At 42.4% G+C, this 23846-nt stretch overlaps 2 protein-coding genes across 6 annotated transcripts in view; both read left to right on the top strand.

The window, feature by feature from the left end:
* Positions 1 to 274: 274 nt before the first annotated feature.
* Positions 275 to 2881, top strand: LOC142385814 (fish-egg lectin-like). The gene is made up of 5 exons (XM_075472534.1): positions 275 to 370; positions 1172 to 1408; positions 1510 to 1724; positions 1822 to 1943; positions 2436 to 2881. The coding sequence occupies exons 1-5, from the start codon at positions 316 to 318 to the stop codon at positions 2575 to 2577; spliced, it is 771 nt and encodes a 256-aa protein (XP_075328649.1). The 5' UTR covers positions 275 to 315; the 3' UTR covers positions 2578 to 2881.
* Positions 2882 to 20486: 17605 nt separating this feature from the next.
* The window catches only part of abcc9 (ATP-binding cassette, sub-family C (CFTR/MRP), member 9), an 88106-nt gene continuing 84746 nt past the window's right edge, over positions 20487 to 23846 (top strand). For 4 of the 5 annotated variants that reach the window (XR_012770174.1, XM_075471899.1, XM_075471897.1 and 1 more), the window contains exon 1: positions 23093 to 23304. The gene's annotated coding sequence lies outside the window, so the exon portion shown is untranslated. Of the gene's footprint in view, positions 20549 to 23092; positions 23305 to 23846 lie in introns of those variants that run through there. The other variant, XR_012770175.1, reaches the window with a different exon arrangement.

Below are 23846 nucleotides of genomic sequence, written 5' to 3'. Positions count from 1 at the left end.
ATCAAGGCGAAAGCCAAAATGCTCCGCTTGTGAAAGCAAATCTGTTGGGCCTTACCTTGACATTCAGATGATAATTCTGAGTGCCACACAGCCGGACAGGACACGTATAAAAAAAAAGAAACCCTGTCTTCTTGTCCCTAATGCACAAGGAAAATACTTTTGTTTCTGTTTTGTAAATGCCAAAAAAACTTCTTCCTCATCACTTCTCTGAAACGCCCGCAAAACCAGTTTAGTGTCACGGCTCCATGCTATAAAAAGTCACCCAGCATCAAGGATGCACAACCAACGGTGGACAGCAGAATTCAAGGCAGAAAAATGAAAGCTGTTGCAGTCTTCTCGCTCTTTCTGAGTTGCCTGTCCCTCGGCCATGGTAGGTACATATTTATTTGTTTTCTATTTGTTTTTTTTTATGAGATATAGGTTATAGGTTATATTAAAAAAAATATATGTGGAAATATTTTTGTTATTATTTGACGTAGCCGATTTATTTATCCTTCTGCTTTAAACTTTTATTAGCTATTGATCTAAAAATTCCAGTACGGCTTGTGCAATTTTTATTATTCTATTATTAATAGGCTCCTCTCGTTTTTTTTTAATTCCTCCGCAGACGGAGGCACTCCTATCATTCGATACTAAAAGAACCATTTTTAGGAACAGTCTTGTGGATAGCTTCGCTGCTTTCTAGGGTTGAGGTGACAGCCAGGTTCATGAAATGCCAGCTACTCAATTTTACAAATTTTTCAGAGTAGCACATAGAGAAGGAAAACAGCAGTTCAGAGAAGGAAAATTGAAAAATTACAAAAGCAAGGCCAATAAATAATGGCAAAGGTAAATCAGAAAAAGCAAAAGCTACTGAGAAATAGCTAAAGCACTGGAGAAATTTGAAAAATAACTAAAGCAATAGCAGAAGCTATAAAGAAACAGAAAAAAAGAAAAGCAATACAGAAAAATATGAATTAAAATGTTTTGAATCAATAACATAAGATAACAATTGATGAAAAATATTTTTATTTCATTTTCCTGTATATTTCTACATTTTCTTTTTTTCAATATTTACACTTCTATTTATTGCTGTTTATATCTATATATTTTTTAATATTCATTTTCTTGTTCTTGAAAACTTCAAACTTGTGGATATCTACTAATTTCACTGATGGGTTTCTCTCTACAGGCTGGTCCTGCAAAGAGGCCCCTCAGCAGTTTCCAGCAGCACAGATTGATGCTGGACAGGGGAAAGTTGTACTTAGAGACATAGACTCGAGAGCCTATTTCCTGAGTGGATCCCAATGGTACAGACTGGGCTCAGTTTCCCTTAAGCACGTCTCAGTGGGAGTTGCAGGGATCTGGGGGGTAGACAGCGACGACACGGTCTACAAATACATAGCAGGCGATTTTGTTCGAACAACTGGTGACTATTGTTGTTTACATCAAGATAATATATTTTACTATTACACACTACACATTTTCAACCATGTGGTGATTGTATCTTTTCTACCTGTGTGTCTGCAGGCCAATCCTTAAGCCAGGTGGATGCTGGAGGTGTAAGTCAGATAGTGGGAGTCAGACATAACGGCATCTACTGCCTGGAAGGTAGCGCTGCTTCAGCCTTTAAGCAAGTGGACACTCTGCCTTGGAGTAGGCTGCCAGGGGAATTAACGTATTTCAGCTGCAGCCCAACAAACACATGCTGGGGAGTGAACAGTGCTGGAAGTATCTTCTACACAGTAAACTCATATCTTTTAACTCTAAGCTGTGTTATCCTCAGTGTTATTCGTTTCCTCAGTTATTGTGACCTCTCACCACATTTGTTATATTTGACAGACATTATCACCAACATGCAAGAAAGATCCCTGGGTACACGTGCCAGGGAATGCAAAAATGGTTGAAGTTGGGTATGATGGAAGCGTCTTCGTGGTAAATTCAAGTGGCCAAGTCTTCCAAAGGTAAACTGTCACTCAAATCAGAGTTGTTGTCTTTTTTTCAAATTGTGATTTTGGAATACGTGTTGCAGTAAACTGTATGAGGAAAAAAAAACAAAAAACCATGATGATACATTTGTTTTCTCTGCTGACCATCTGACTCTCTGTGCGTCAACTTTCTGAATCAGTGTCTTGCACACGTTCTCCACAAAAAAATGTAATCAGAAGACTTTTTACACTCAAGGTTGTTGAAATTCATTACGTGCATTCCTTTTCCAGCTAAATCCCATATAGTCGAAACGCAAGATCACCATAAATTCTTCTGTTTTTTGTGTGTAAATTTTATGGAAAGCACATTTTTGCTATGATTTTTTAAAAATCATAGCAAAAAAAAAGTAACCCACTACTCAAATCTTCAATTCATAGAAAATGGCAGAGAGATGGTAGTCCTTTAATTGTTTTGTAATTGAAAATTCTACTTTGACTGACGGAAGCATCCGCATCCTCTCTCCGCAGAACCGGCATCTCCTCTGACACACCACAGGGCACGACTTGGTCCAACATCCAAATGTGTGTGTCCGTCAACCACTTGAGCTATGACCTGGGCCATCTGTGGATCGTGAGCAAAGGAGGCATCATCCTGCAGTGCTTCCACTAACGTGTTTGCTGTCTTCACTGCTAATCTCTCCTCATAATCCTGTGACACAATGAATAAAGGATCAATATTTGATTTTGACCAGTTGGGAGACTCTTTCCTCCTTGTATTGGGAGCGGTAAAAATAATCAGGGTGGGCAAATTGATGAATGCATTCTGATTCAATTTCAAATTTGTGAAAGAGAAAATTGTAGCCGTAAAATTATTTTATTTTTTTATCACGAGTGCAGACTGGTGTGGTGCTACTGTCTTCATCTGTCAGTAAAATGGAAGTCAGAAACTAAGACCCATATGTCGGTTGTATTGTTTGGGAATTAAAGAATAAATCTTTTTGATTTGATCGAAATAAGGGATGTTTGGTGTCTTCTTGTCAAAAGAATGCTGATTTAATATTTACTGAAGAATAACACCGGTATGCTGATCAGACAGAACACTGAGGGAACAACGATGGGTTAAGATTCCTCTCAGTGAGCCAAGCAACACACTTTGAGAGAAAACCATGAAGGCAACGTGGAAGTGCAAATAATGGCTTTTCCTTGATCGGCCTCTTGGATCTGGCTCTCGAATAGGTTGAATCCACAATGTTACAATCACGTACTTCACAGTAAGGATAAACATTTAAAGCCTGAGGTTCCAGCGTCTATGGCCAAATTGTCCACCACCAACTGTTTTTCAATTCCTCACCTATTTGAGTTAAGATAAAAATCTAAGGTCATGCATTCTCATGGGACGAGACTGCTTTGAGTGACAGCTTAATTCCCAATGGAATTCCATATCACTTCTGGCTGCAAAGACCCATGATGGGGATGACCAAATGCTGAACTTACAGCCAAATGCATGATCATAATCCAAGAAATGATCTTCTGGTTTAGATTAGATTAGATTAGATTCAACTTTATTGTCATTGCACAGAGTACAGGTACTGAGACAACGAAATGCAGTTTAGCATCTAACCAGAAGTGCAAAAAAAAGCAGTTAAAGTGCAGAGTATGTGCATATGTAAAGTAAAGTGTAGCAGTGAATAAATGCAAGCAGTTAAAGTGCAGAGTATGTGCATGTAAAGTGAGGTGGTGAATAAATACAAATGTAGATGAAAAGGTAGATTGGAATAATTAAACCGCTGCAGGGAGGAAGCTTTTCCTGAACCTGCTGGTCCTGGAGCGGAGAACCCTGTAGCGCTTCCCGGAGGGGAGGAGGGTAAACAGTCTGTGGCTGGGGTTTAAAAACTCTAGTTTGTCTTTGGAAAAACTAGAGAATTGAGAAAAAAAACAGAAACCCTTAAGAGTTCCCATTTTTTCTCCAGAGGTTCAAATATCAAATCATAAATTAATGTAAGTGGCCATGTGGTTTAAAATGCAAAAAACCTCTTCACCCTTGTTCCTCTTTGGAAGGACAACCTGCAGGATGTTGAAAATGAATATTAATGATAATGCCACAGTTTGACGTTTGTTTTAGGAACTAATATTTTGGTCCACTTTCTCGTGCAGTTAGACGTGTTGTGTGCTCAGAGTTACTGTAGCCTTTCAATCAGCTCAAACTGGTTTGGCTTTTCTTTTCTGACTTCTACCATCGACAAGACACTTTAGCTTTAAAGGGGATAGAGAATCAAAATCGTCTTTTTCACGTTTTTGGTGTTAGTTCTGAGTCTCCCCGCAGTGGGGAGTACACACGAAGTGCCAGCAAGTGTCAGAACCTCTGTTTCTGACAGTTGCTCCCCCACCCCACCCCACCCCACCCCACCCACACCCAAATCCACCCACACCCAAATCCACAGCCACCCCGTTTCAGACACGCCCCTTCAGCAAGAAACAGGAACAGGTGAGCCTTCCAAGGCTGTGAAAGCGGACTACGATCGTTACATATTCTTCCCCCGGAAAGCAATGTTCGCGATCAATGGCTTTAATTTATTTTTAACAGCATCCCCAGTACACACAACCGCCGACTTTTCCTTTGCTCTGCGCATTTCACAGAGTACAGTTTCACAAACCTTGCACGATTCCGAGAAGGCTTCAGTCGGAATTTTGCTCAGTAGATGGTCAGTTCCGACAGGGACAGACAGACTGCAGCCAGTTGTGCGCTCCGCTGAGAAGGTGATCGGCTCCAGCCTCCCATCTATCCATGACCTGCACGTCTCCAGGACTATGGGGCGAGCAGGTCGGATCACAGCTGACCCTTCTCTATTTGCACCACTCCCCTCGGGCAGGAGGCTTCGGTCCATTCGGACCAGAACCTCCCGTCAACAGTTTTTTCCCCCTTGCAGTTGGACTTATGAACACTTCCTAATCACCTCATAACCTGCCCAGTCACTTTACCATCATTAAAATTGCACTAATGAAGCTGCACTGTTGTTTCTCTGTATATTGGATACTGTGTATTGTTGTACACACCTTGTACATTTTATATTCATATATTTTTATTCTTTATTTTTTATTATTATATCCTATGTTACATGTTTGCACCTTACGCCGCAGCAAATTCCTAGTTAGTGAACACTGTTCACTAACAATGGCAATAAAACGAATTCTGATTCTGATTCTGAACAAAATCAACCCCAGCAATCAGTACAGCCTGTAAGTATCACATTTTATTTTGTTTTAAATGTGTGTTGTGCCATATTCCTGTTGTAAGAATTGCACGTTAGCTCTGGCTTGTTCATCTAAAGGGAATGAGCTTTCTTTTCAGTCAGTGTATTACTCTATAGCTCTGTTTTCAGTGAGAGCAAGGGCAGCCAATCAAGCAACGGCAACCGAATAGCGCCAGAGAGTAGAGGGAAAACTGGCGGTTATTTCCGGGTGGTACTGCACTCTAGGGGCGCCAACGAAGCAGTGCAGAGCACGCCGAACTCTATGGTGGTACTATGAAATCCACCTTAGATCCAGCCATTGCTTTGGATATAATTTTTTATATTTTTTCATTTTAATTTTCCTAAAGGCAGGATAAATTATCCTTTCAAACGGCACTTGGTTTGATTTTTTTAGACTCACTAGATTTGTTTAAAATACACATTTATTGTCAGTATTGCATCCCGAGTGACGTCACGCATGCGGCATCACTTTACGGCATGGTCAGTCCTAGCGCTGAGCTAGCAGAGAGGGGTTAGCTCAAATAGTTACAGATTTCAGCACAGCCCTTTTACATACTCTCTGACTAGCCTCTGGTTTAGCTTTGGTTGTTGTTAGCGGCACCAGGTTAGCACTCTGGCACAGTGGACGAGTGCCGTAAAGCAGCCGGTCGTAATCAGCCGTGCGTTCTTCAGATTCCGTTAGCTAGATGCTAGCGGATACTGACTCGCAAATGCCAGACCTGTAAGAAAACAGAAAGCTATAACTCCCAGGTTATTGTACTTTCGATATAAATCCACATCCCTCTGTCAGAAATCACAGTATTATTTTCAGGTTTCAGCCGCTAGCGGGGACATTTTTTGAGTTATTAGCGCCAGCCTTACGGAAAATGGTCATTCTGCACTCGCTCGCCAGCGCCCCCAGAGAAAATCAACTGAACTGCAGCCAAATTTTTTATAATGGGGCGAATAGGAAGTGGAACGGCTGTCTGTAAAAGGGCTGTGATAGCGCCAACACCTACCTGCATTTCATAATGAGGTTGCCAGATAAGCTCTGAAACGACGCCAATAAGGGCAAACGACGCATTCTAAACCCAGCATAGTAACATAGCTGTTTCAGAGAGCCTTTTAGGAAGTTTCTGAGCCATTACAGACCCAACCAATTTTTTTTGGGCTACATATCACATCACAGAACAAGGATTAATGCCCCATTCAACCTTTCTCTATCACCTATAAGCTTCACTTTTAGTTAAGCATTGATTAACTGTGGGACAATTAGCATTCACTGCAGCTGCTCACGGTTCTCTCCGGGTACTCCGGCTTCCTCCCACCATGCAAAAACATGCATGTTAAGTTAATTGGTGTCTCTAAAAATTGTCCTTAGGAGTGAGTGTGTGTGTATGGTTGTTTGTCTCGTTTGTCTCTGTGTGGCCCTGTGATGGACTGGCAGCCTGTCCAGGGTGTACCCCGCCTCTCGCCCATTGACCGCTGGGATAGGCTCCAGCCCCCCCGCGACCCGACCGACGGATTCAGCGGTATAGAAAATGGATGGATGGATGGATGCAGCTTTTCACTGTGCTCCCTTATGAAACTCTGTCTTCCACCCACTCTTCCTGGCCTGTCTATGGATGGGGTCGGGGCTGGCGGCTGGACCGGGGTTGTCAAGGTGGCACCTTGCTCTCGTCTTGGCTCATGGGCTATTCTGCCCCTACGACGGAGGGTTGGGCTATCTGCTCTTCTCCACCCCAGAGAGAAGGGGACCATCTCCTGGGTCCAGGGATAGGCTGCCCCTTTGGGGGACGTCACCTGGACCTGGGAGTATAGAGTGTGTATGGGGGTGTGAGTAGGTGTGTTATGTCCTTTTTCTGTCTGTATTTATGTTGGACGAGTGGATGTGAGTTTCTGTATGTGAGTTTGTGGGTGGGAATGTGTAATTGTGTTTGTGTATGGCTGTTTATCTATTAGGTTGGGTTCTGGGCTACCACCTCTCCTGGATCATCTTGGACCCCTCATTAAAATGTAGGGCCTGTTTCCCACCATCACACCCCCCACCGGTGGTTGGTGCCTCTGCCCGCCAGTGCGTGGGTGGCTCTTGTCTGGGGCTGGGTGCCGGGGTATGTGCCGGCTCGCCCTGGTGGCTGCTTGCTGGGGACTGGGTGCCTGGGCTCGGTCGGGCCCCGGCTGGGTGTGGTGCGCCCTCGGGGCTCGGGTCTCTCTGTCCCTGGCCAGATCTGCTCTGGCGTAGCGGGTTGCCGGCGGGGCCTGTGGGCTCGTCGCTGCGGCCCCCTGGGGCTTCTGCATCATGGCTGCCGGGGGTCGCCTGGGACCTCAATTACCGCCAACAATTCGTGCAACTAAGGAACCACAAGTCTGGGTGTTCGGGTGTTTCACTGGGTGTCCCCCAGGGGTCAGTCTTGGGTCCACTTCTGTTCATCATCTACCTTCTACCCCTGGGCACACTCCTCCGTCACCATGGGGTCCATTTTCACTGTTACGCTGACGACACACAGGTCTACATCTCCTCCAAACCCACCGCCGCCATCCCTCCCCCCTCCCTCATCATCTGCCTTGAAGAGATCCGGAGCTGGATGAGCAGGAACTTCCTTAAACTTAACAGCAACAAAACCGAGGCCCTGCTCATCGGCTCCAAATCCATCCTCACCAAATTACATCACAACCCAGTTCCACCCATCATCATCGACGGATTTCCTATACCCTTTTCACCCCAAGTCAAGAGCCTCGGCGTTATTCTGGACAGCACCCTTTCATTTGCACCCCACATTCAAAATATCACCCGAACCGCATTCTTCCACCTCCGCAACATCTCCAGACTCCGCCCATCACTGACCCAATCCAGCACTGAAATCCTGGTTCATTCATTTGTCACATCCCGCATTGACTATTGCAATGCCCTGCTCACTGGACTCCCCACCAAACTCATTAACAGACTGCAAGTCATCCAGAATTCAGCCGCCCGGATCATCACCAGTACCAAATCTTCGGACCACATCACCCATGTTCTCATTCAACTTCACTGGCTCCCAGTACAATACCGCATTCACTACAAAAATCTTCTCCTCACCTATAAAGCTCTCCACAACCTAGCCCCCACCTACCTCAGCGACCTCCTTCACCAACACACTCCCTCCCGCACCCTCCGCTCAACCTCTGCTGGACCGCTAACCATCCCCACGTCACGCCTCAGGACCATGGGTGACCGAGCCTTCAGCTGCTCAGCACCCAGGCTCTGGAACTCCCCCCCCCCCCACTCATAAGACAGACTCCATCACATCATTCAAATCCCAACTTAAAACTCACCTATTCAAACTGGCATACTCCCTATAACTGGACTCTGTGCACTTCTGTTTTATGTTGTCTCATGTTTTTATGCTTTTATTATTTTCTAATGCTCTCAATTCTAATGTAAGGTGACCTTGGGTGACCTGAAAGGAGCCTCCAAAAATAAAATGTATTTATGTACTTACCTCTGCTGCCCTCTTGGGTGGGGTCCGGTTGTCCCTGCGGGGGGCCCCCGGGGGCTCCGGGCTTGGGGGCCGCTGGGTGTCTGTGCCTCCTCTCTTCCTCGTCCCGTCCTCATGTCCTGGGGGGGTAGATCTGGGTCCCCACACTCACTACCAAATATTCTTACGGAGAAACCTTATAGATACACATATACACAGATATCTAGATTCAGGTGTCTGTCAGATACACCTTCAGTTGGGCTGCAGTTGTCACTAAATACCCTCTTGCATTACCTGGCTTTGTGTACATTCCATTGAAGTTATAATTATCATTATATACTGCATATGCTTTTTGTTGTTGTGGATTCTTTGTTTTGTTTTCTCTTTCCGCAGGTCCCAAGGCAGATTTCAAGGATGTTGACTTGTTTTATCTCTATGCTTTTTTTCTTTTCTTTTTCTCCTCCACTTTTCTCTCCTTTTTTTTCTCTTCAAACCTTTTCCTCCATCTCTCTTTTCTCCTTTCTCTTTTTTTTTCTTCTTTCTCATCTTTGTGTCCATTACAATCGAAATAAACCCAAAGCAATTTCTAATAACGTTTTATACGCCAAGGGGAACATCAAGGCGAAAGCCAAAATGCTCCGCTTATGAAAGCAAATCTGTTGGGCCTTACCTTGACATTCAGATGATAATTCTGAGTGCCACACAGCCGGACAGGACACACACACAAAAAAACAAACAAACAAAAGAAACCCTGTCTTCTTGTCCCTTAAGCACCTCGGCTACGTACAAGGAAAATACTTTTTTTTTTATTTTGTAAATGCCAAAAAAAACTTCTTCCTCATATCACTTCTCTGAAACGGCCGCAAAACCAGTTTAGTGTCACGGCTCCATGCCATAAAAAGTTTAAAAAACTACTGTTCCTTCAACTCTTTTCAAACCTTAATGACGGTTGATCAATTTTCCACCGGATTAGCACTTTCTCAAGTAACCAAACCATTGCACATTCAAACTTACCTACAGTAAGTTCCCTTCTCCTTCACTTTAGCATTCTTGGTTTAAGTTCCCCTTCAGTAAAAATCAGGGGCCATATTCATAAACAAAAGCATATCTTTCAGATTCGAGAGCAGACTTCCTTGTTTTCATGCTTGATTTCACGCTCAGTCTCTGGTCTGTGTTCCTGTTTGGGTTTTGGCATTCAGTTTTAGCTGGATTTCTTGAGCTGCTTTCAGATTTTTGCCCCATCACTACCACAACGGTTGCTATGCCGGCCTTATCGGCAGCAAATCTGTTTTTCATTCACATTTACATTTATTTATTCATTTATTTTTTGACAATATGCACTGCTACCAGTAATAGAGCAGTGTACACAAGAGAGGAACTGTTGGCACTGTCAAGGATTGGAGGTGGAATTAAACATCCAATTCCAACCGAGCTAAGAAAGCTGTACCGTGGATGCAGAGCTGGAGCAAAACTAAAACAAACCCAACCCCCTCTGCAGCCCTATCCACAGTTTCCACCTGCCTGGAGGAGATCATGACGTGGATGACGGCAAACTTCCTTCAACTAAACAGCTCAAAAACAGAAGCCATTCTTGTTGGCACTCCGCACCAGATCCGGTCATCCACTATCACCAGCATCACCTTCTCCGGCCACGACATCCACCTTTCACCCTCAGTCACTAATCTCGGTGTTAGGATGGACCCTCACCTGACCTTTGAGGCTCACATCAAACAACTTTGCAAAACCTCCTTCTTCCACCTCAGAAACATTGCCAAACTCCGTCCCATACTCACTCTCCCTGATTCCGAAAAACTTGTCCATGCCTTTGTCTCCTCCAGGCTGGACTACTGCAATGCACTCCTCACCGGGATCCCCAGCAAGAACCTCCAGCAGCTGCAGTATATTCAGAACTGTGCTGCCAGGATCCTGGTGGGGGGGTGGAAGTACCACCACATCACACCCATCCTCAAATCCCTCCATTGGCTTCCTGTCCAGTACAGGATCGAATTCAAGATTTCCCTTCTGTCCCACCAGTGCCTCCATGGCACTGCCCCCCCCTACATCAAAGAACTCATCGCCCCCCCTTCCTCCTCACCTCATCTCCGCTCTGGACAGGCCAATATCCTCCAGCTCCAAAGGACAAGGCTCAGGTCTATGGGCGACCGGGCCTTCAGCTCAGCTGCACCCAGTCTGTGGAATGCTCTCCCCGACCATGTAAGGGCACTACAGACTGTGGATTCTTTTAAAAAAGGCCTGAAAACTCACCTTTTTAGAATAGCCTTTAGTTTGCCTGAATTATCTTAATACTATTTTACTGTTTGTTTTTTTGCTAGTTTTAAAATGTAGCACTCTGAGGTCATTAAATTGATGTAAAGTGCGTTATAAATAAAATATATTATCGTTATTATTATTAAAGGCAAAGGTACAAGCCTTTTCTGCCCTCGGTGATTATGGGAAACGCTAACTCGCTACCAAACAAGTGTGATGAGCTAGAGGCGCTTGTGCGGAACCAAAGGCTGTATGTTGTCCTGGCTGAACGACAACACACCAGACTCATGTGTGGACACAGCCGTACCAGCGGATCGAGACCTGAGTACGAGCACTAAGGCGGGGGTATTATCCTGTTCTTTAATCAGAGATGGGTTAACCCCCGCAATGTGACCGTTAAGGAGAGAGTATGCTTTTCAGACATTGAACTGCTGTCAGTTGGTTTCCGTGCATTCTTTGTGCCCAGAGAGGTCCCATATACAGTTATCATCGTTGTTTACATTCCATCGAGGGCGGCACCTACAACTGCGTGTGACGTCATCCATGACGCAATTGCTAGGATACAGACCCAGCATCCTGAGGCATTCATTGCAATCACAGGGGATTTCATCCATGTCTCTCTATCCTCCTGCCTGACTGGCTTTGTACAGTATGTGGACTGTCCAACACATGGAGAAAAGGACATTAAATCTATTCTATGCTCACGTGAAGGAGGCTTACAGGGCAGTGTCCCTTCCACCACTGGGTAGATCTGATCACAGCATGGTCTATACACAACCCAGGAAGAAGAAATGGACTACAGCTTCTGTAGGGATACTGTGATTCCAGTGAGGACTGTAAGGTGCTATCCTAATAATAAACCTATCTCAGATGTCCTATCTCATTCTTTTTTTTAATCATTTCTCTTTTCTGACTCAAACTGTGAGTGAAATTTGGATACAAACCTCCCTAAATGCTTCCCCCAAAGCATCTCTGTTCTTGGTAATGGCTGATCTGAGCGCTGTGTACCTGCATGAATGCAGAACATCCTGTCTGGCTTTTGCCCAAGGCCGTCCCGTGGTTCTGTTGAAAAATAAGGAGCACTCTCAAAAGTGTTTCCTAGAGCAACAAATAACCGCAGCTATGATATTACACCGTGTGGATTATGCTTTTATCTGTAACCTGTCTTTTGAGTTATGCCTAACAAACACACTGAAGCCATTAATCAAAGGGAAGATATTATACTTCATACAGAAGTAAATCATTTAACTGAACTCAAGGGCCTGAAGCAGCACAATTCAACATGCAGCAAGAGCCTGCGATGAAGTGAGACATTATAACAGTCTGTTTCTAAAGTCAGGACAGCATTCAGGATTGTGCTCAATTTGAGTACAAATATACTGCAATCAGTTCCTGATCTGTGGAACTATGGGCACACCATATAAGAGCGGCCCAGATCCTTGGACATCTTAAAACAACACTGAAAAATCATTTCATTTTTTTTTTTACTGGCTCTTGGTTCTGGTTCAGCAGGATATCTTGGCTTTAATTGTGCGCCCAGTTTTATTCAATTCAAGGCTGGTAGTTTAAAAAGGAAAGAAATGGGTCCAAAAGTTCAATATTTTGGTCATAGGCTGCTCACACTCAGCTGGATACGTACAATCAAGTGACGCCTTAAAAGCTGTGGCTACAGGAAACTGTGGAACTGAATCAACTTCTTTCTTTTACAAATGATGTTCCAGAGCTTCAAAGGGGGCAAAGCAGGAGACATGATATTTGGGTTACCTGCCGGAGTGCCGGTACGAGGTGAGGTGTTTCCGCAGGTGGAATCTATCCAAAGCTGCCCTCAACCACGCACCAGGAAGGAGGTACAATCTTACCTGGGATTGATGGGCTGGTACAGTCGATTTGTGCCACATTTTGCTACTATTGCAGTGCCACTAACAGCACTAACCCAAAAGGATCTGAAGGACTGTGAAAAAGATTTCAGGAGACTGAAAACCTGTCTATGTTTGATTTCAACGTAAGATTTCTGATACAGGTGGATGCTTCCGCAGCCAGACTTGATGCATTTCTGGCACAAGGAGAACCCGGAGAAGAGCACCCAATATTGTATCCCAGCCAGAAGCTGCAACCGTGTGTTCCAGGTATTTACTTGGAGAAGAGTTTGATCTGGAAACTGATCATAGAGCTTACAGCTGCTTCACCCAATGGTACTTCTCCCCTTTAGGCTTTTAATGTTGCTGTTCGGCATGGATCAGGCGAAGGCAATGTGGTGGGAGATTGCCTCTCCTGATTGCTGCACATCGTCAACCTCAACACTGTTCTTTTGTTTCATAGCAAGCCCGTGCGCAACAGTGTGACCTTTTCTTAGGTTTAGTGTTTCATTTTGCCACTGAGAAATATTATTAAAACGTATGTAAATTCCCTTTAACTTACACATGTGTTCTTTTGCAGAAATTACATTTCTTTCCCTCCTTGTGATGAACCAATCATGTCCAGCAGGAGGGCGAAGGATTTAAAAGGAGCTCAAATGGAGTGTGAGTGAGTTGAAGAGCTAACAGCAGGTAACGGTCAGTCTTGAAGTAACTGAGGAGCGTGTGTGTATCTTTCTTTCGTGGACGTTGCACTTTGGGAGCTGAGAAAACAAATATCACCATAGTTTTACCTCTTGACTTACCTGTGTTTTTTTTTTTTTTTTTTCAGGAATTGTGAAAAGAACCCTGTGACAAAATCATATAAACTACCTTTCACACAGCAATAGTAATGAGTCACCATGCCAACCAACAGGAGAATTTTTAGGGTTCAGTATCTTTCCCTTTCTTATATTTTTGTGTCATTGTGTTATGATGCAACGATCCACCCAGGTATAATATCAATAAAGACACTTGTTCACTCCATGTCCAAATCATAAAACGTTATTATTATTATTTTCAGCTGTAAATGCGCATCTGTTTGCTCTATCTCAGGAAGAGGTATATGTAAACTCCCACATTTCACATCCAAAATGAATAAGCAGCCTTAAATTATGCTATTGCTGGCACAGCAGCAACTTCAAATCCGTTTTCATTAAACAGCAGCAGGCTTCGACTTATCTAAACTGAGGCAAAAGCGCCCTCTTGTGGTCACGGGAGCTTCTCAGAATTCTATTGACATCAAACATTCTAACGAGCCTTTGGTTTTGGCACGAGATGTTCAACATTATATGTTGCATTGAGAAAGATGGATGGGGGTATGTATGGAAAGAAAATACAAGAAGAAGGAGTTTAAATGGAAGAACAATCTTGTGTAAAGTCTGTGATGCAGATACAGTCTAACAGCCTAAATAAGTTTTTGACTCAACCATGTCAGACGTGGGACTCCATGTATGTTACTGTGCAATGCTATTACACAGTGATGAATCTGAGAGAGAAACCAAAACATGAATTTCAGTTTTTCATCCTAAGAAATATCTGTGTCAAGTTCCACTTCACAAATGAGTTGAAGGGTAATTACAGGGTTTGCCTTCCCTGATATTTCAGTTAATTTGAATGAACAGGATGTTTGTTGTCTGCCTCGACCCCCTTCTTATCCAACTCTCCTCTTTCTCTTTGTAATCACGATTGAAAAAAAACTAATTTCCTTTAATCTGCAGGAATCAAGTCAGGCTCAGATTGTTGCTTTTTCATCATAGACTTTAACAGATAACTAATGTAGAGTAAAAGGCTTCCTCGTTTGGAACAATCCAATGAAAAGGTTTTCAATTTGCAGTCAGCATTTCCTGATGGCTTTTTTTTTTCTCTACTATCTCCTTGACAGCCCTGAAATGAAGATAATGAAAATAACGCACCATAATTTTCTTGGCTGGTTTTAGTTGGATATTTGATCTGTCTCTGCAGGAGCAGGTCAGAAAGTCTGAAATGACAATCATCAAGTCCCCTAAGGGTGGCAGCAAAGTCCTATAACCAATCTGTGTGCCTGTGTAACCCTGACAACAGTTTAGAATGTTTACACCGTCACATATTTACAATTCAAGTCTCCATGATCTTTATTCTCATATTTCAAGATTAGAGCAAGGGAAGGTTCAGCTTTGAGAACATTTCTCTATAATATCTTTTTTTGTATAAACCCAATTCCATAAAGGTTTGTGTAAAATGAAATAAAAGAAGAATGCAATGATTTGTAAATCCTTATCAACCATTATTTTACTCACAATATAACATGGAAATCACACCATGTGTTGAAAGAGAGAAATTTTACGATTTCATGAAAAATTTTAACAATATTGACAAAAGGGTAATAACATGATTGGGTGTAAAAAAAAGAGCACCGTAGAGAGGCAGAGTCTCTTAGGAGTAAAGATGGGCAGAGGTTCAGCAATCTGCTAAAAATATATGTCTGTGGAAATCATGGACTCTGTTTCCATTGGGGACCGCCTGGCTTGTTATCAGAGCACGGTTCAAAAGATTGCATCTCTGATGTTATGGGGGTACATTAGTGCCTATGGTACTGGCAACTTGCATATCAAAGCAAATTAATCCCATCTAAATGATGTATTTTTCAGGGAAGGCCTTAATTCGGCAAGACGCTGCATCTTTTACAACAGCATGGCTTCATAGTAGAAGACTCTGGGTGTTGTACTGGCCTGTGCATATATATATATATATATAAAATATATGTCCTATATCAGACAAGAATGGGACAACATTCTTCTCACAAGCGTCCAGTAACTGGTCTTCTCAACTCCCAGACATTGTCAGGCTGTTGTTAATAGAATAGGGGATGTTATAAAGTTGTAAACATGGCCCTGTTCCAATCAAATTCAGCATGAGCCAATGTTTTTCATGAAATAGTCAAATGTCTCACTTCCAACTTTTTAAAACATGTTACACAGTTAAGCAGAGTATGAGACCAAATAGTCATTACAGAGTCACTGTGCAAGGCGATGACATCCTGTACCTGTCCTCATTGCAGTGGACCCGAAGAAGCCTCTGGTCACTGTATTTCTTTTTTATTGAGAGGATAAGCAAGACCATCCAGGCCGTTATCAGAGAAAGGTCAGCCAGCCTCTGTGATGGTATGGGGGTGCATCAGAGCCCATAACATGGTGACTTCATATGTTCGAAGGTACCATTAATGCAGAGATGTACACTCACCAGCCACTTTATTAGGTACACATTGCTAGTAAAAGGTCGGACCCCCTTTTGCCTTCAAAACTGCCTTCATTCTTCGTGGCATACTTTCAGACCATTCTCTGTAAACCCGAGAGACGGTTGTGTGTGAAAATCCCAGTAGATCAGCAGTTTCTGAAACTATGCCACGTTCAAAGTCACATAAATTCCCTTTCTTCCCCATTCTGATGCTCTGTTGTGAACTTCAGCAAGTTGTCTTGACCACCTCTGCATGCCTAAATGCACTGAGTTGCGGCCATGCGATTGGCTGATTAGCTATTTGTATTAACAAGCAATTGAACAAGTGTACCAAATAAAGTGGCCGGTGAGTGAATATTGGAGTTTTACAGCAACATACAGTATGCTACCATCAAGATGATGTATTTTCCCAGGAGGTCCATGTCAGTAGAACAACGTCAGACCTAATTCTGTACAACTTCCAACATTGAGGCTTCATAAAGCCTCGCTCGTGTGTGCTTGACTGGCCTGCCTGCAGTCCACATCCATCCCCTATGAAGAGGAGACTCAGACAACACAGACCACAGACTGCTGAAATCTTGTATCAAGCAAGAATGGATGCAGATTCGCCTGAAAAAAACTGCAACAATTAGCATCCTCAATTCCCAAACCATGAAAAAGTGTCATTGGAAGGAAGCTGATGGGCCAAAATGGTAAATGTTGCTCTATCCCTGCTTTTTTGAGTGTGTTTCTAACATCAAAGTTTAAAGTTGTTCATATTTCCCCAAACGCAGTGAAGATGGTTGGTGAGGACACTGAAAACTATTTCTTTGTATTTGTATCTGTTTAAATAAAGGTTCGAATAGATGTACTAAATTACGGAATATGTTTTTGTTGCCTTTTAACTCCACATCAAATTAAAACCGGATTGGTTAACCTTAATCAACCGTAAAAGGTGAGAAAGAGCATCGTGGCAGCAGGGGTCCTCATAAGGCTTTAAGTCCAAGCGTGTGTTGCAAATAGGGGAGCGTTCCCCGCTTCCTGCTGTGGGACGACACACTGTTCACACACTTCCGTCAGTGGAGAGCTTTCTCACGCTGTGGACCAAAACCACACACACACACACACACACACACACACACACACACACACACACACACACAGAATTATGACATTAACGCAGGATACATAAACACAGCAAAGAAAACACACACATTTAAAGCACACACGGCAACATTTGAAGTGCTGATGCATCATCTTGGCTTTAACGCATTTTCAAAGTGACCACAGGCACGTAGCCGGACAGTCCCTGTTTATTTTAGAGGAGGTTTAAACTCCATCTTCTCTTCGTCGCTCATTTTCCTGGGTGTCACCGCAGGTCGTCCTGCGATGACGGGTTACGACAAGTGCGACTTCCTCTTCTGGTGACACCGGGGTCGGAGGTGAGAGTGGAACATCTGTTTGATTTTCTTCTCCTACTGTATGCGAGTGTGTTTCTGTCCATGTCCAACAGGAAGAGAGGGTGAGGGGGAGTGTTTGTGAAAACTTTTGGGGAGATTTAAGACCACAGTGCAATTGCTTGCTTTGTGTGTGCGTGTGTGTGTGTGTGTGTGTGTGGGTGTGTGTGTGTGTGTGTGTGTGTGTGTTTGCGTGCGTGTGTGAAAGCACTTGTGTTACTCCATGTGTGGAGGCTAGATATTTATTGATATGATCACAATGTGAGGGCCTACATTGTCTTTTGGGACTTAAAGTAAATCCCAATGATGTACATAACTGAATTTGAATTCTTAAGGGGTATGCTGAGTCATGATAAGTCATGACAGTCATGATAAGATAAAATAAGTCTTGATGAAATAATGGTAATCTGTGTGTGTGTGGGGGGTTGAGGTCAACCTCTTCCCTTCACAGATTCTTGGGAAACACTTTGTGGATGGGAATCTCCTCACACGGTCCTGCACTGTTTACATACATACATACACACCAACTGATGTCTCCCTTCAGATAAATCCTCCCACACAACCCCTTTTCCCCTCTTCACACACGCACACACTCATACATTTATCCTGCCACCTCTGCCCCCCCTCTGGTTCGGCTGCGGCCCCCGGGCTACGGCCTCTCAGTTGGGAGCCGGCACCAAATGAAGTCCCAGGCTCTTTATCCAGTGTCAGTAACCTTTACTCAACATGTCTCAGCACTACTGGGGGTCTGCAGAGCATTGGTCACCAATCCTTGAGGTTGGATCCTCTTATGAGGGCAAGAGTTACAATCATTTCAGGGATTTGTAAGACAATTCTTGTGAAAACTTGAGATTACTCACGTACAAATGCATTTTTGTTCTCTGATAAAGCTGAATTCAGCTCATCGGCAAAACATTTTGTATTTGCGGACTGGCCATTGTTGGTTGCTTTCAGGAGTTAAAGACATGGTAGGTAATCCTGTTCAGAAACACATTTTGTAATACTGGGTGAAATGGTCCGTCTATCCTGAGAGAAATCTATACAAGATGTATTTAGAAAAAGGGACGAAAATAATCAGACCTCTGTGGCAGCTGCAGGACTGAGAAAAAGCTGACCAATCCGAGATCAGCGTCCCGCTGATCTCGGATTGGTCGCCTACAAAAAACCAATCAGATGCCTCTGCTTTCTGCCTACGCCCCCCTCTGCCGGCTCCCTGCTCCATGTGCGCATGCGGTTCCACCGGCTTTGGATGAAGCACTGACGGAATGGGGAGGGGGGGGGGTGGAGCTTAGAGGAGTGGACACTTTCGAATCTTGCTAGCTCTCTTGCTAGCTCTCTAGGATTACCTACCATAGCTTTAATAATACACACAGATTAAGCATTGCGCCTGTCTTACATTACCCACAATGCAACTTTGGTGTATATGAGCAGCCACCAATTTAGCCAGGATTCTTAACTCTGCAACAGGAAATATCATCTATATTTTTTTACTAGAGCTCTAATTCTATGACTACACTGTAAAAAATCAAAGTCTTACCAAGTATATTGTCTCATTTCTAGTCAAAATATCTCATTACACTTAAATAAGACACAACTGCCTAACAAGCACTATTTCAGCCAGATATAGGGACTTGTTTGAAGACAATACATCTGGAATATCTTGTTAAGTGAAAAAGTCTCGAAAACATCTGGTTTTGAGTCATATTTCACATGAAACAAGCTTTTTTTTCATTTGAAGAGGTTTTTAAGCTAATTTCAAAATCACTTTTAACTCAAAAGTCCTAAATATCACATCTTATCTCAAGAAATCTTGACAAGCCGATTTTCACTAGTTCCATTGGCAGATTTTTTTTGCTTATTTCAAGCAAAAACGTCTTTGCTGTTTTTTTTTTACTTATTTTTGGAGGGGCATTTTTTCCAGTGTAACCTAACTAAAGAATATATTCAACCCATTGGAAAGTAAAGTTCCTCCTTTGTGAAGTAAAAGAAATCCGGGTGTTGCACCTTTTGCCACATCATGCACAAAACCTTCCATTTACCGACCCACTTGTAGGGTTTTGAGGTGTTCCCAGGAAAGATTAAGGCCCAGTCCCAATTCCTCCCCTCGATCCTCCATGATGTATTCTACCAGGTAGGTTTGAGCATCCCTTTTCTTCTGAGGATTGCAAGAAGTGATCATTTCATTGAGACACCAAAACCCCATGTACTGTTGAGGTTCAAGAAAAGAAACTACTTGGTAAAAATGAGGTTTGCTTTATGTATTTGTGACAGATTAAGTTTAATGAGAAATATATATCCAGAGACTGTCCAGAGACACCACAGCATCACTCCACCAGCCCAGACAAACCAAATGCTGGTTCAAGAGCTGGAATTTTACGTTTTTTTTCTTTTCTTTTTAAGCCAGTGTAGTTTCGGATTACCTGAGGGATACAGTTGGTTGTAATGAGCAGTTTGTGTCACTAGGTGTACAGATCCTAGTCAGTGGAGCTCTGTTGTGAGAAAAGGCTCTGTTTTAAAAAAATTAAAGCCGTCCAATAAAAATCTTTCATTTCTCAGCCTCTGAGGAAACCAGGAACAGAAAAAAAAGGGTTTAACCTTCTGCTTTCAATGTAAATCCATGGCTTTGTCCTCATGTTTATCAATATTCTTTAAAATCATAATCATCTGTAGCCAAAACTACTACTAACAAAAAAATCTCCCACATAATAATAACATGGGCAGGTGCTTTTAAGATCTCCTTTCTTTTGCCGTGTTTTGTATCAGTGCTCCCGCTTGCTGGTGATAAATGTCACTACAGTTAATTTAAAGCCACCTCACCAACATAAAAAAACATATCTGAAACCATTTTGGCTCTTCAGTTGCGTGCTTATTCGGCTTTAGTTTGACCCATTTTGCTCCCATGTGTTACGAATAATTTCACTGCTAAACATCCAACCTTCACATCTGCCGGGGCGCGTGTGTTCTCTGCGCTGCTTGAGCGCCATAATAGTATTTTCAGAGGACAGGAGAGTAATTGTAATATGTAGGCATTTCCTGTGGCTGTTCCTTCAGCATAAACCGCAACATCGTAAGAAGTCCCGCGCGCCAATACAAGGTTCCGGAAAGGACGCTTTGACCCCCAAAACCTGCGTCAGAGATCGGGTAAGTGTTCGAGTCAGGTTTTCTTTTTTTTTTTTTTTTTTCCTTCTTATCTGGTTGAGTCTCACAGCAAGGCACCGGCATCTACAGCCCGGTGAAAAACGACGTCTTCTGTTCAGTGAGAACAGTCTCTTATGGTGAAGACGCCAGACTTCATTTAAAAATCTAGGAATTTAAATTAATCCCCGTTTCTGGGGGACAAATATTCTATTGAAAATTGACTTGATATGGTATTTGAATAAATAGGACACACTTCTTAATGTCGGTGCTCATAAAATCCTCTGAGCACTTATCTCAGCTTAGTGTGAGATGGACTCTTTGCTGCTTACTGTAGAGCAGGATTGTCGGATAAATTTATTAAAGGTTTATTAATTTCCAAGAAGAAAATCGTCCCTATTTTCTTATTTTGTCCATGCCGAATACAAGATTGAATCCTGCTTGTTTAGAAAAAAAACACAAACACAGAATATATTTGTCTATATTCGTCTGTATAAGCCAAAACGTTAAATTGTTTATTCTCTGAAAGGTATTTTTGACGACCACAGTGGGCTGGCTGACTGACCGGACAAATCAGTGGACCACTGCTCCATCGCTTTCTTTTGATATTTACGTAGGTGCAGGACCTGATTGTTTGTGTTTCCTGAATGAATGAATGAATGAATGAATGGCATTAATTGCTGACAATAAAAATCGACAGCTATGGTAGTGTTCGCTCGAGTGCACCCTGCAGACCTCATCCAAGGTCCTCCCTCCTCTGCATCTGGATGCGCGCGGTTTCACGTGTGAATCCCGCAATCTCTCAAATTTAGTCAGGTTCTGCCGCGTGCATCGCCCCAACACCAGATTATAACACAGGGCAACTCATCGTACATATATCTAAGCAAAAATATTACCTTTGTAGCTAAAAAACTTAATATAAAACTCGAGGAAAAACTAGAAAACATGCTGCAGTAACCTAATTTGTAAACATTCATGAAAAAAAAAAAAAAAACAGAAAATCGCGTGTCCTTCAAATATTAATTTGGAGCTTTCACTAAAAGCCATTAAAGAAAAAAAAAGAAGAATATTTTAGTGTTTAAAAGATGAATAACCTTACGTATTATCTCAGCAGCGGGTTTCTAAACTGTGTTTGCGAGCCTCGAGTCTGTTGGGAGTTGAAGAAGCTTATAATAACTTATCTTCTCACCGCCAAAGTCGTTCAAGTTTGGAAATCTGATATGAGGCTGTGTTGTGTCAAGTTTGCTGAGCTTCCCGGGATTTTTACCGGAACTTACGGAAAATACGAATTCAAAATAAAACGACACTTGCCCACCACGAGCAGTAGGCCTATAGATTGGATGATATTATTTGGGAAGTTACTGAACATTCAGTTGAAAAAAAAAAAAGCTTCTGAGGCATGACTAAATTGAGAATTTTAACCTGAAGGTTAAAGTAAATTAAATAAATCAGGTGTACCACACACAGTACATAACAAAACAAAGTCTAATATATATAATATATTGGGATGATATATAAGTATATACACTAACAGAAAATATGATGTGGTCTCAAGTACTGTTCAAAGTTTTGAGCCATGGCTCATTTCTTTACATTTTGCATCCAAGGAGCCAGAACTTCATGTGATCTATTAAAATGGTCCCGAGCAACAGTTCTACAGGCTTTTTGAAGTCTTTCTTCTTTTGTTGGACATTGGCTTCTTTTTCGATCAATTTCAGCCTGACCATTTTCAGATGAATGTCTTTTTTATTTATCTATTTGTTTGTTAAGCGTCTTAACATTGATCTGTGAATAATTCAAGCATAGAAAAGGGACCTAACTCAAGGTTGTCTATCTTTAGATGCAAAATTTGTTCCCATTTCTCTGGTTGCACGACAAATGCCAAGGATAGCACAGTTTGACAGACATGAAATTGTATTTTCGCTCCAACAAGGTGATTCCCAAAGAGCAAGGAGCTTTTAACTGAAATCTTGGCTAATCTCAGCGTGGCGTGCAGGGTGAGCTGAATGAAATTTGAGGAAAGTAGTCAAGTGGAGCCCAAAAGAAGTGTCAGAACAAAACAAAAAACTCTCTACAGCAGATGAAAATGATCCCAAAGCGATGTATTTAGGAAATTAAGGGGGGTTCCCTTCAAGAAGCCTAGTGAAATACTCCTGAAGACTACTTAAAGAAATGCAGAGAAAGCTTGTCTAAAAGGGTTGTGTTGAAGAATAAAGAAGCTCATACCAAATATTTACTTTCAAGCTTGTTGGTAGTGTACAAAATCTTTTCTTATATACTGCGTTCCCATTTATGCTGCACATGTCTCAATAAAACACTATTAACTGTGATCCAGGCAAGGTATGAAGAAATGAGGGGTGGCAGACGTTTGCACCGTACTGCACATAGATGCTATTTAGTTTGGTGACTTATGATTTACTTACCTATACACTTTATCATGGACAGAGAGACATTTGTAATCGTAAACACGATTTTACTGGGTTTTTATTTCAAAGGAACTTTTCCGGAAGCTGTTTGTCGTAGTCGCTGTAACTTGACACCGCTGGCAGACACGGGCAGCATTGAGCGGAGCAGCTGATGAGCGCTCCACTTGCGAGGCTAAAAATAATCAACATTTTTCACTGCAACGCTGACTGTATTTTATTTCTCTTCCTCTTTTTATTTTGTATTATTTTTCCTTGCCAGCGTCTGCTGTCTTGAATTTTAAAATCCAGCCATCCGGAATGAAACGGTGTCAGTGAGGAGCATTACTTTATCCCGAGGTAAGACACTTTGGTCTTCAAAATAAACAGTGTGGTCTTTCTAGTAATAGGAGCTTAATTTGAACGACTTTTATTGACTTTACAGCATTTCAGTTTTATGAATCTTAAAGGAGCTCCCTTTACTGTTTCTTAGTATTTGGTTATTGTAAATTGAGCTGTAGAGTTGCTTTTTCTTTGGATAAAAACTGGAACAAAGTTAGCCTGGTTGTTTTGGAATCTAACAACTATCACTATGTGAACTTAAATTCCTATTGTGTCAATAAGGTAGACGGCCAAACTTTTTTTTTGTTTATCCAATTTCTTTGTTTGATTGAGTGTCAGTGTGGTGGCAGAAAGTGATAACTGTAAATCTGAAAGCAACAGGCAGAAACTTGAACTTGGACTTTGGCAGTTTAAATGGCTTTTCAAGAAAAAAAAACTATGTACAGCTTCTCCACACTGAGGCACTAAAATTCAAGGTGAGTCTGTCGACCCAAACAAATATGGCAGCCGGCATCTTTGGTTTGATACAGGCATGAACAAAATGTTTAAATTAGGCAAAA

Source organism: Odontesthes bonariensis, chromosome 8 (assembly GCF_027942865.1).
Source record: "Odontesthes bonariensis isolate fOdoBon6 chromosome 8, fOdoBon6.hap1, whole genome shotgun sequence".
Lineage (NCBI taxonomy): Eukaryota > Metazoa > Chordata > Actinopteri > Atheriniformes > Atherinopsidae > Odontesthes > Odontesthes bonariensis.
The sequence above is the reverse complement of the archived record's forward strand: the minus strand, read 5'-3'. Positions and strand labels throughout refer to the sequence as shown.